The sequence below is a fragment of the Oryctolagus cuniculus genome, chromosome 4 (genome assembly GCF_964237555.1).
Source record: "Oryctolagus cuniculus chromosome 4, mOryCun1.1, whole genome shotgun sequence".
NCBI classification, from domain to species: Eukaryota; Metazoa; Chordata; class Mammalia; order Lagomorpha; family Leporidae; genus Oryctolagus; species Oryctolagus cuniculus.
In genome coordinates this window covers 75,714,878-75,728,209 of record NC_091435.1, presented here as the reverse complement: position 1 = coordinate 75,728,209, position 13,332 = coordinate 75,714,878, and the positions used below count along the sequence as shown (strand labels likewise).

At 43.6% G+C, this 13,332-nt stretch overlaps 1 protein-coding gene across 4 annotated transcripts in view; it reads left to right on the top strand.

Moving 5' to 3' along the window:
- B4GALT4 (beta-1,4-galactosyltransferase 4) overlaps positions 1 to 12,864 on the top strand; it is an 87,046-nt gene extending 74,182 nt beyond the window's left edge. For all 4 annotated transcript variants that reach the window (XM_051819009.2, XM_051819008.2, XM_070072176.1 and 1 more), the window contains 3 exons: positions 6,860 to 6,982; positions 8,586 to 8,690; positions 11,967 to 12,864. In XM_051819009.2, coding sequence (XP_051674969.1) covers positions 6,860 to 6,982; positions 8,586 to 8,690; positions 11,967 to 12,099 — 361 coding nt within the window. In that variant the 3' untranslated portion in view covers positions 12,100 to 12,864. The remainder of the gene's footprint in view (positions 1 to 6,859; positions 6,983 to 8,585; positions 8,691 to 11,966) is intronic.
- The last annotated feature ends 468 nt before the right edge of the window (positions 12,865 to 13,332 follow it).

Here is a 13,332-nt window from a genome sequence, read left to right as displayed (position 1 = left end):
TGATATGTTAGGGGAGAAAGTGGGCAGGAAGTAGCTGAGGGCACAGAGGCTGCATGCCTAAGTTAGGGCAGAGTGTGGGGACGGAAAGCAGGGAGAGAACCATGGGATTCTTCTCTTGGGGGAACTTAATCTTAGAGATTTTTTTTTTCTTTCTTTTTTTTTGAGTTCTTTTTAAAGATTTATTTATTTATTTGAAAGGCAGAGTTACAGAGAGGCAGAGGCAGAGGCAGAGGCAGAGAGAGAGAGAGAGAGAGAGAAAGTCTTCCCTCTGCTGGTTCACTTCCCAAATGGCTGCAACAGGTGATGCTGTGCCAATCTGAAGCCAGGAGCCAGGAGCTTCTTCTGGTTCTCCCACGTGGGTGCAGGGGCCCAAAGACTTGGGCCATCTTCTACTGCTTTCCCAGGCCATAGCAGAGAGCTGGATCAGAAGTGGAGTAGCCAGAACTCAAACCTGTGCTCATATGGGATGCTGGCACTGCAGGCAGTGGCTTTACCTGCTATGCCACAGTGCCAGCCCTGAGTTCTTTTTTTAAAAAAAACATTTTATTCTTGCACATTTTTTAAACATTTTAAAGATCTGCTTTTTTTTTTTTTTTTTTTTTTTTTAAGTTGGAGTTACAGAAAGGGAGGGAGAGGGAGGGGGAGAAAGAGAGAGAAAGAGAGAATCTTCCATCTACTGGTTTATTCCTCCAATGGTTAAAATGCCCAGGATTGGGCCAGGTGGAAGCCAGGAACCTAGAACTGCATCCACTCTCTCATGTGGGTGACAAGGACTCAAACACTTGGTCACCTTCCACTGCTTTCCCAGGCAAATTAGCAGGGACCTGGATTGGAAGCAGAGCAACCAGGACTTGAAATGTGCTCTGATATGGGATGCTGGCATTTCAGGTGGCAGCTTAACCTGTTGCACTACATCTCTGGTCCCTTGACTTAATTCTGCATTGAAGAAAGCAGCATATCATAACTGAACTTTGGCTCTTTTTTCCCTCCAGAGATCTTTTATTTAAGGAATACAAACTTCATACATTTCATAAGTACAACTTTAGGAACACAGTGATTCTTCCCACTGTGCCTGCCCTCCCACCCATATTCCCACCCCTCTTCCTCCTCCTTCTCCTAGTCCCATTCTTATTTTTTACTAAGATCTATTTTCAATTAACTTTATGCACATATAGTTAACTCTATACTAAGTAAAGCATTCAACACAATTAGTATAAAAAAAAAAAAAACAAACTGTTCCTCAACAGTCAAGACAAAGGCTGTTCAAAGTCATTGCATCTCAAAGTGTCAACTTCACTTCTATAGATTACCTTTTAGTTGCTATATTATTTATCACAGATCAGGGAGAACATATGATATTTATTTTTTGGGGACTGGCTTATTTCACTAAGTATGATATTTTCCAGCTTCATCCATTTTGTTGTAAACTACGGGATTTTGTGGTTGTATTTTTTTTTTTTTTTTTTTTACCGCTCTGTAGTATTCCATGGAGTACCTATTCTATAATTTCTTTATCCAGTCTTCAGTTCGTGGCCATTTGCGTTGATTCCATATTTTCGCTATTGTGAACTGAGCTGCAATAAACATAGGAGTATATATAAACATATATGAAAGATAACTCTTTCATATATTGATTTCATTTCCTTTGGATAAATTCCCAGGAACAAGAGGGCTGAGTCATATGATAGGTCTATATTCAGATTTCTGAGGTATCTCCATGCTGTATTCCATAGCGACTTTACCAGTTTACATTCCCACCAACAATGGATTAGGTACCTTTTTCCCAACATCTTCCCTTGCTTTTGTTGTTTATTGATTTCTATATGAAAGCCATTCTAATGGGGGGTTAGGTGAAATCTCATTGTGGATTTGTTTTGCATTTTCCTGATGGCTAGTGATCCAGAGCATTTTTTCATGTGTCTGTTGGCCATTTGGATTTCCTCTTTTGAAAAATGCCTGTTTAAGTCCTTTGCCCATTTCTTAACTGAGTTGTTTGTTTTGTTGTTGAGATTCTTGATTTCCTTATATATTCTGGTTATTAATCTTTTATCGGTTATATAGTTTGCAAATATTTTTTCCCATTCTGTCAGTTGCCTCTTCACTTTGCTGAGTATTTCTTTTGCTGTGCATAAGCTTCTCAATTTGATATAACCCCATTTGTCAATTTTGGCTTTGATTGCCTGTGCCTCTGAGGCCTATTCCAAGAACTCCTTGCCTGTGCCAATGTTCTATAATAATTTGATGGTATCAGGTTATAGATTTAGGTCTTTAATCCATTTTGAGTGGATTTTTGTGTAAGGTATAAGGTAGGGGTCTTGTTTTGTACTTCTGCATATGGAGATCCAGTTTTCCCAGCACCATTTGTTGAAGAGTCTGTCCTTGATTGATTTTTTTAGCTCCTTTGTCAAAGATTAGTAGGTTGTGGATGTGTGGGTTGATTTCTGGTGTTTCTATTCTGTTCCATTGGTGTATCCACCTGATTTTGTACCAGTACCACAGGCTGTTTTGATTATCAATGCCCTGTAGTATGTCTTGAAATCTGGTGTTGTGATGCTTCTGGCTTTGATTTTGTTGTATAAGATTGCCTTAGCTATTTGGGTTCTCCTGTGTTTCCATATGAATTTCAGCATCATTTCTTTCTATATCTGAGAAGAATGCCCTTGGTCTTTTGATTGCTATCACATTGAATCTGTAAATTGCTTTCTATAGTATGGACATTTTGATGATGTTGATTCTTACAATCCATGAACATGGAAGGTTTTTCCATTTTTTTGTGTCTTCTTCTCTTTCTTTCTTTAATGTTTTGTAATTCTCATCGTAGAGATCTTTGACATCCTTGGTTAAATTTATTCCAAGGTATTGATTTTTTTGTAACTATTGTGAATGGGATTGATTTTAGAAGCTCTTTCTCAGCCATAGCATTATCTGCATATACAAAGGCTATTGATTTTTCTATGTTGATTTTATATCTTGCTATATTTCCAAACTCTTGAGTGAGTTCCAATAGTCTCTTAGTGGAGTCTTCTGAGTCCCTTGTATATAGAATCATGTCATCTGCAAATAGGGATAGTTTGACTTCCTCTTTTCCAATATGTATCCCATTGATTTCTTTTTCTTGCCTAATGGCTTGGCTAAAACTTCCAGGACCATATTGAATAGCAGTGTTGAGAGTGGGCATCCTTTTCTGGTTCTGGATCTCAGTAGGATTGCTTCCAAATACTCCCTATTCAATAGGACACTGACTGTGGGTTTGTCATAAATTTCTTTGTGTTGAGGAATGTTCCTTCTATACCCAATTTGCTTAAAGTTTTCATCATGAAAGATGCTTTCTCTGCATCTGTTGAGATAATGACACAGTTTTGTTCTTCAGTTTGTTAATGTGATGCATCACATTGATTGATTTGCAAAGGTTGAACCATCCCTGCATATCAGGGATAAATCCTACTTGGTCTTGGTGGATGATCTTTCTGTTGTTGGATTTGATTGGCTAGTATTTTATGAGGATTTTTGTGTTTATGTTCATCAGGGAAATTGATCCTTGGCTTTTTCAGAAGCATATCCCCAGTTATTGTGTAAAATAAATAAGAGATCACAGACTATACAGAAGGCTTGTACTTCTGTCTCTTAGACTTGCCATAGATGCTAACCTTAAACTTCTAATTACCTAGTCTGTTTCTGAATAATCACAGAGAATTGTTTTTTTAGGGATTCTTGATTTTATCTTTGTGTTAAATTGGGCCATAGGCATTCCTGCCAGGAACTGATGTTGACTTTTGCATTCACAGCCATGCCTTTATCAGATGCTCTCCACTCACTCTAAGAACTGGCCATGTGTGAATCTTGCTATTTAACTTATCGTAGCTGGCCACACATTTCTTTTATAACTAGATTTTCAGAAAACCTTGTCTCCCTTGAATAACTGACAGGTTTTCTTAACGTAATTGAAGGTAATTATATGTATCTCCCTTTTGATCTAGATTCAAGAAACTGAGCCAAATCTTTTAGAAACTGAAAAGAATGTTATTTGGAGATTATTTTCTATTGTGGTTTAATTTGCTCCAGTCCTGGTTTGTCATTGGTGTTGTTCTGTTCTAGTGGGTGTATCACCTTTTGTGGCCAGGAAAAGATCTGCATAAATAATGTGAGTGTGGCCATCAGCTTTCTCCTGGGCTTCTTACCTTTGCTGCTCTGGGCAAACTCCCTGTGGGGGTCCACAGGTTCCTTTGCAAGTGGCTGAGTGTGTGGCCCTGCTGATGACTGTGTGTCACTACATCTTTCCCCTCACACAATACATGCAACTTCCCTCTCAGAACAGCCCTGTGAAAGTTGGAGTTTGTGTCGGAAATGTTTCCACTGGACACACAGATGGAGGAAAGAAGTGAGAGTTACTTGTGCCAGGTATCTCAGACTCTGTTGAAGCCATAGATAAATCTATTGGTTGGTGAGAAGCCTCTGGATCAAGGTGTGACAGATTTAACTACCAGGAATGACTCGGCACCTGCCTACTTTGCACAAATGGTCTTTTGCTATTTTATGACTACACATTCCCCACCCTTGGGCCTTATGGTCCTTTAAAATCACAAAGCAGTTCCAGGGCCATTTGCATGTTATGGTTTTCCAGATAACAAGAAAAACCCAAAGCAAAGATCAATGAACACAGAGACAGTTGTCATCCAGCAGGCACTGGGAAGCCTGCACTTGGCTCCAGCTAACCTGGTCTCCAGGTGGCCCTCACACAGCCTGCCTTTTTTTCCCTCTGCTTTTCCTCATGGAATCTGGCAGCCAGGAGATCCCGTTTACTGCCTGGCGGAGCCCCTTGAGGCCTGCTGCATCCTGATGTAGCGGCATCGTGTCCATCCGAACCCTGATGACACCCGCTTTGCTTGCTGGATGATGAGGCCTTTGCGGGCAGGGCATGTAAGGGCCTGGTGATGTGGAGCCACTGTCTCGAACATGGTGGGTGGGGGTGGGGCCAGGTCACCACCAAGCCATGGTGCTGATTCCTTCATGGGGACTGCTTGTTGGTGCTCAGCAGTGGTTCTCCTCCCAGGGACCTAGTGAGGATCCTCAGGGAACTGACACCCCCTCCCCAAACAGAGGGCCGCTGGTAGATGTCTTGGTCAGGAAAAGCCACCTTCTGAGCACTTTATTTCCTTGTATTGCTCTAGGTTGCAAAATATATCATTTCCCAGAATTTCAGCTTGGAGTTACATAGGTAAATCAAGTCTGTTATGGGCTATATAGGGTTCCATTTCTTAGAAGGCAAGTATCTACATTTTCATTGGTCTTGCCCTTTGGTTTGTCTTCCTGTCTGGAAAAGCACACATATTTAATTGATCCTTCCGGGAACACTTCAAACTGAAGCAGTTGGACATCCTCCAGATTTTCATGTCTGCATTTAGCCACATCCAAGTGACTAAACTACCTTCGTTTGCATTTCTGAATTGTTCCAGTGTTGTATTCGGGACTACAGTTGTTTCTCGGGTTGGCTCATGTCAGCTGATACACACATACGAGTTCTGGGTGATGGGACAGGGCTCCCTGACTGATGTTTCCAGATTTCTCCCCTGGTTTTTCCCTTTTTTCCTTTCACTTGTTGGTTTTCTCCTCAGTTCCACAGAGCCTAACCCCACTGCTCCCCGCTGTGAGTGCGTCTCTTCTCTCCCAGTTCTCTTCTCTCGCACTACCTTTGGGTGATTTCTTCTGCTCCTGTGCCTTCATGTACCACTGCTTGACAGCTTATTTCCAAAGTATATCTGTAGCTCTTGTGGGCTTGGAGCCTGTGTCTCTTTGCCTACTATTTCAAATTCAGCTTATCTAAAATGTAATTCATTATCATGCTCTTAAAACTAAATTATTGTCAGTACACCCTACATTCTTTTTTTTTTTTTTTTTTTTACAGGCAGAGTGGACAGTGAGAGAGAGAGAGACAGAGAGAAAGGTCTTCCTTTTGCCGTTGGTTCACCCTCCAATGGCCGCCGCGGCCGGCGCACCGCGCTGATCCGATGGCAGGAGCCAGGAGCCAGGTGCTTTTCCTGGTCTCCCATGGGGTGCAGAGCCCAAGCACCTGGGCCATCCTCCACTGCACTCCCTGGCCACAGCAGAGAGCTGGCCTGGAAGAGGGGCAACCGGGACAGAATCCGGCGCCCCAACCGGGACTAGAACCCGGTGTGCCGGCGCTGCTAGGCGGAGGATTAGCCTAGTGAGCCGCGGCGCCGGCCTACACCCTACATTCTTGAAAGGCACTTTCATCTCCCTACCTAACCAAGTCATAAATCAGGGGTGTTGGGGTGTGTTGGGTTCTTCAGGAAACAGACTCTGAGATGAAGATTTCCATGCATGGAGAGGAGATTTGCATACAGAGTGTGTACAGGAACTGTCTGTTGATCTCGGCTCTTACCCTGTAAAGGAAAAAGTGAAAGTACAAAACATATTTATTATGACCTCATTTTTGCTGAACCTGGCTACAGCCTCAGAATCCTTCTTAACCCATTGCCCTTGGTAGCCATTATCATTTATGGGATCGGCCCATTTATGGGATCGGCCCACAAGATAAGTCTGTCATCCAGGTCTGATGTTGCTTGTATATTTATAGGTGCTTCTTCATATTGCTACACTCAGCCATTAATGGTAACAGGAGGGTGATACCTTGCTTGTGGGTGCAGATGTGAGCATTTGTCTAAATAGCAGAAGGAAGGCAAGACGGGGTAGGCCAGGAGCATTGGGAGGGCATGTGGAGCAGGAGTGGATGGGTGTTCCCAGAATGCTAGCCTTGGAAATGGAGGCCTGTGCAGTGTGTGGAGAACAGAAAGGCCTGGTACTAACGATCTTATCTTTTCTGCCCTCTCTTTTGCTCCAGGTTACGTTACAGTGGATATTTTGGGGGTGTTACTGCCCTAAGCAGAGAGCAGTTTTTCAAGGTGAATGGATTCTCTAACAACTACTGGGGATGGGGAGGCGAAGACGATGACCTCAGACTCAGGTGAACAACAGAGATAGGTCCCCTTCACGGGGCTCTGCTATCAGTAGCTTATGTATAATTTCTGTAGATTCCAATCCAGCAGCTCACGGGGATGCATTGGACGGGGTGGAGGGTGGGCAAGGTGGCCTAAGTTGCTCTTTGCCAGTGGCGTGGGTGTCGGGCCCAGAAGTGGTGGCAGTGGCCTTTGAGGATTTGTCACTGGAGATTACTGAGACAAGGGAGGTCGTATCACTGATTGCAAAACTGCCCTTGGGAGAAGTGCCTAGTAGGAACCTGTGGATTCTCCCAGGCCCCAGGGGATACTGACATTGTTTGTGCTTGGGGATAGGTGGTGCCTGCAGTCTCTGAGGAGCTGTTTTCTCCTCCTTTTGCATTGGCCAGCCTGTGCCACGCCCTGCAGGAGCAGAGGCTGCCCCAGTCCCAGGCTGATACTGGGCTGTTGGCATTACTTCCAGGTTCCCTTCTTCCATTCTCTGCTCCCGAGGGCTCAAAGAGAATAGAAGGATGCTTCACAAAAGTTCTGGAAAAGTGGAATTAAAAGAGAAGTTTGTTTTGGTACCAAAAATTTCTGAAATCCATGCAGCCAAGGGACCTTCAAAAAATTCATGGAAAATGAGTATTATGAAAAAATGATGCATGGATTTTAGCGCTGTAGTGTAGTGGTGGACAGCCACTCTTCATGGTCCAGTCCTTGGCAGCCATAGTTTATGAACTGGACAGGGAGAGTGCCTGCTGGATTCCAGGGCAAGAGAGGCAAGGCAAGGATTGAAGGTAGACAATGCCCATCTTCTTCTCCAAATCCATTTCATTGCCCACCACGATTAGATACCCTCACTATTGTTTTTCTTGCTGCCCCTTAGTTTCAAGGTAAAGGGGAGCCCCAGATTTTACTTTCAATTAAAAGAGAGCGTCTTGGCCTTCAGAATGGTTCCCAGTTAATGCCATGGCTAAGCTAAAATTATTTGAGCATAAAAGTTGGTAGAGATTTATTTACTGAATTTTTATTTACTCAACTGTACAGCAGACACCATCTCTCTTTGCCCCCTTCACATAATACATTCTGGTCTACTGTGCCTGTTCCATGCAAGTTACTCCTCTGAGTCTTTGGAACAATTCCGTGTCACCATTGCCATTTTACATATATATGCAGAAACTGAGACCAGCCTAGTGAACTCACTTGTCAAGGTTGTAAATAACAGTTTAAATTTGAACCTAGGTTTATGGCTTTAATGCTGTGACCTTCAGGCGTCATTCCTTCAGTAAAAGAAGCCATATGTTAGGGATCCTGAGAGAATTGATACTCCTATTCTTTAGGATGTATTAAAATAAGCACTTTATCAGTGTTATTTGAAAATGACTAACTAACTATACATTGACCTATTTCCTTTGTGCCCCGGTAATAAATGTTAAATGTGATTCTTTTATGTGCTTACTAGGTGAAGTTTCTCATTATAAAAAAATTTGAAATTTTAGAAATTTTTCTTTTTTCGCTAATATCCAGATGATCAGGCTCTGTGTGTGTGGGTGTGTAAACTTTTGCTGTTGATCCTTTGTAAAGCCTTGTGGTAGGTGAGTGGGAAATAAATCGCTGCTGTTTTGCTAGGGTTGAGCTCCATAGAATGAAAATCTTGCGGCCAAAGCCTGAAGTGGGTAAATACACAATGATCTTCCACACTAGAGACAGAGGCAACGAGGTGAATATAGAACGGTAAGTCCTAGATGCACGCGCCTGGCCAGCCCCCCTCCTGCCTGGAAGGGCTGCTGAGTTCCGTCACATCAGTCAGTCCATTTTGTTGAATGCTTTTTATTAAGGACATTTTCAAGCAGACACCAAAGGAGAGAGAATGGGGCATGGAGCCCTGACTTCAGCGGTTATCATGGTCTCCCTCCTTTCTCTCACTTTTTTCTTCTCTGCCTAGGATTATTTATAAACCAAGCACATATGTCATGGAATGCCACTCCTGATTATTTCATGAGTGTTGGGCTTGTGTTTAAAGCAGTTGGTTGGTTCAGTATTTAGGCAAAGTCTGCCTTGCATTTGGGTGATCCCTTTCATTCTCAGGTTCTCTTGCCCCTTCTTTTCTTTGTTTTCCTCACAAGTCATTTGGTGAACACATCAAGTCATTTGTCCAGTAGAATTTCTTACATTATGGATGTTGCCAGTTGCATACCAGTATTTTTTTTAAGGATTTATTTATTTGAAAGGCAGAGTTAGAGAGAGACACACACACACACATACACACACACACACACACAGAGAGAGAGAGAGAGAAAGAGATTGTCCCATCTGCTGGTTCTCTCCCTAAGTGGCTTCAATGAGGCAGGGCTAGGCTGAAGCCAGGAGCCAGGAGCTTCTTCTGGTTTCCTGTGTGGGTGCAGGGGCCCAAGTGCTTGGCCTGTTCTCCACTGTTTTCCCAGGCACATTAGCAGGGAGCTGGAACAGAAGTGGAGCATCCGAGACTCGAACTAGCACCCATATGAGATGCCAATACCACAGGTGGATGCTTTACCCACTATGCCACAGTGCTAGTCCCACATACTAGTGTTATAATTTTTTTTTTACTTAAGAGGCAGGTAGACACAGACACACCCACATTGTGAGGAGGCTGACAAAGAGAGACCCATCATCCATTGGTTCACTCTCCAAATACTGGGAGATCCAGGAACTAAATCCAGGTTTCCACATGGGTGCCAGGGACCCAAGTACTTGAACCGTCACTGCTGTTTCCCAGGGTGTTGTATTAGCAGAAAGCTGGAATCAGGATCTGAGCTGGGCTGCAATTTGATACAGGCATCCCGAACAGTGCTGCTGCCGCCGCTGCTGCCGCCTTTTTTTTTTTTTTTTTTTTTTTTAAGATTTATTTATTATTTATTTGAAAGTCAGAGTTACAGAGAGACAGAGACACAGGGAGAGAAATCTTCCATCCACTGGTTTACTTCCCAAGTAGCCTTAATGGCCAGGGCTGGGCCAGGCCAAAGCCAGGAGCTTCATCTGGGTCTTCCCACATGAGTGGCAGGGGCCTAAGAGCTTGGGCCATCTTCTGCTGCTTTTCCCAGGCCATTAGCAGGGAGCTGGATAGGAAGTAGAGCAGCCAGGACTCAATCTGGGCCCATATAGGATGCTGCCAGTTCCCCCAGACAGTGTCCCCACTGCTGCACCAAACATTTGCCCATGATGGTATAACTTAATATGTTCCTTTGATCTCTGTATTCTTTCGTAAACTGGGGATTAGATTTCTCTAAATTTCTGGAGGCTTGAACAGATTCCAGATACTGTTTTTGGGCAAGAGTACTTTGTTAGTGGTATTGTATAGCTTGGGCTAGTATATTATTGTATAGTTTTTCTTCTCTTATATTGGTAGGAGGACATAATGTCTGGTTGCATCTTTTTTGTGATGTCTAGGCTGATCTGTGGGCTCAGGCATTGTCATATCCACTCATTGTGAAATTATTGTTATTTTTTTAAAAAAAGATTTGTTTATTTGAAAGGCAGAGTTAGAGCAATGGTGGGTGGGGGGAGAGACAGAGAAATCTTCTATCTGCTGGTTCACTCCCCAAATGACTGCAACAGCTGGGGCTTGGGCCAGGCTAAAGCCAGGAGCCAGGAACTAGGAGCTGCTTCTGGGTCTCCCCACCCCTGGTGGAGGGGCCCAAGCACTTGGCCCATCGTCCGCTGCTTTCCCAGATGTGTTAGCAGAGAGCTGGATTGGAAGTGGAACAGCTGGTACTCGAACCAGGGCTCATATGGGATGCTGGTACTGCAGGCAGCAGCTTAAACCACTGTGCCACAGTACCAGCCCCATTGTGAAATTCTGAATATTTTACCTATGGTTTTTATCAGCTATCAAGGCTTCTTGTCTAAATTTATTATTTAATTAGGTTTGCAAAATTGTAATCTTCTAATTCTATCATTCCTTCATTTAATAAACATTTTTATTGAGATGGACTGGCCCTTGTCGTCTGTTTGAGTACCTTGAAGTATAGTTTATAGAGGAAAAGCAGGATAAAAGGACAGAATCAAGCGTTGATTTACTTCAGAGAAATAAGTTGCTGTTTCCTACCATCCTTCAGAAGTAGTTAATATTATTATTGTATAGAGATTTATTTATTTATTTGAAAGGCAGAGCTGCAGGGGCAGAGAGAGAGAGAGAGAGGTCTTCCATCCGCTGGTTCCTTTCCCAAATGGCTGCAATGGCCAGAGCCATGCTGATCCAAAGCCAGAAACCAGGAGCTTCCTCCAGGTCTCCCACATGGGTGCTGGGGCCCAAGAACTTGGGCCATCTTCCACTGCTTTCCCAGGCCACAGCAGAAAGCTGGAGCAGCCAGGTCTCAAACCAGTGCCCATATGGGATGTCCAAACCACAGGCAGTGGCTCCACCCGCTACACCACAGTGCCGGCCCCATTAATATTATTTTTGACACCCGAATTGCCTCATCTTTGGTCATTGGGATCTTCTCCACACTGGCTTCTGAATTCTTTTTACGCAATGCTAGACAACTTTTTTTGAATTATACAGAGAGATAGAGATGAGCAGAGATCTCCTATCTACTGATTATTCCCCGAATGCCTGGAGCTGGGAATTCAGGGTATCCCATGTGGGTAGCAGAGACCTCACTGCCTCAGCCAGTGTCTGCTGCCTCACAGGATACCCAGTAGCAGGAAGCTGGAATTGGGAGCAGAACTGGGGCTGAACCAAGGCATGCTGATATGGGAGGCAGGCGTTCCAACCAGCAGCTTAACCAGGTTGCCAGATGCCTGCCCTGCTCCCCAGAGCCTTCTGTGGAGCCTGAGAAGTGAATATGTGGTTATCATTGGTGTCTGTTACTTTTGATGGGGAAAGCAAACTTTTTGACAGTAGAAAACCTAATAGGTAAAATAATTTACAAAAATACTTTGACCATCTTTTGGGGAAAGGCAAACAGCAGTGGAAGACATACGTTGAATTCTTGCCTTGTCATTCACATTTGTTCTTTTTATCTTTAGGATGAAGCTCTTACACCAGGTGGCACGAGTCTGGAAGACAGATGGGTTGACTAGTTGTACTTATAAGTTACTTTCTGTGAAGCACAATCCTTTGTATATCAATATCACAGTGGATTTCTGGTCTGGTGCATGACCCTGGATCTTTTGGTGATGTTTGGAAGAACTGATTATTTGATTGCAATAATTTTGGCCTAGAGACTTCACCTTAAGTAGCAGTACACATTAAGAATTTATTGCAGCCAATTATTGGGCTGAATTTTTCCTTTTTGTATTTTCTTAGCAGAAATCCTGGGGACACAGAATGTTAAACAGTTGTTAACAAGACAGCTGTCTCAACTGTTTCGATCATGAGGGGCAACTATTGTAATACAGGTACTTAAAGGACTAAATGTATAAAGCTGACTCAAAGGATATGAAGGCTGCTTGAGAACTCTGGTTGAAAGAAATTTATTTAAATCTGAAGTGATTTATTAAGGCATAAAAGGCCACCAGAAATAAGACTGCTGGAGGCCCCAGAGAGCCGACATAGAAAGGTACGAAGATGTAGTTCCGTTAATGATTTATCCTGCGTGGTCATCTGTGAAGCAGTGAGTCCAGGTGAGAAGAAGGCCACAGGAAAGAGGATGACAGACGAAGACTCAGGATGCAGCGAGCTGGAACAGAGGTGCAGGAAGACAGGATGGCAGACGAAGAGGCAGCAGCGGCTGTGCCGGCTGTTGCCACCGACCCACCTGCCCAGTTATGCCTTCCAGGAACAGCCCAGCAGACACATTGTCTACTCATTTTTAAAGCATTTTTGTAAAATGATTTTGTACATCTAGGATATGAATGAGCAGTTTGCAAATGACATTAACTAATAATACATCTATAAAGTACCTCTGTAGAAAAATGTGAAAAAGCTTTGGGTGCTCAATCTTGCCTTTGCTGTTATGTGAGGCCTGCAGATGTATTCATTTCAGGATCTGTGATTCTAAACAGCTTAAAAACAGAGCAGATGAAACAACCCTCCACTCCCTCCCTCTTTCATCCTGCTTCCCTCGCCTCTTGTTTTGAGCAAGCCCCTTGGATGACCAGCCGCAGTGCTATGGGAGGCACCTTTGTGTCTCATCCCCTCTCCCGGTTTTTGTTCTCTTAGTCCTCTTGTGCCTTGTCTTTTCCTGTAATCAAGAATGGGAGTAGGAGGTCTGACCTTGGGGGCACACCTGTTGGTTATGGGAGGGGCAGGGGTGGAGCTGGCCCGTTTGGGAAGCCTTAGATTTTGAAGGACAGGGACATGAGTGGTGGCAGTGGTTTGGGAGGGGTGTAGAATCAAGGTAACAGGAACTGTCCCTATGACTGGGTTAGAATAGCAATAAGAATACTTTGT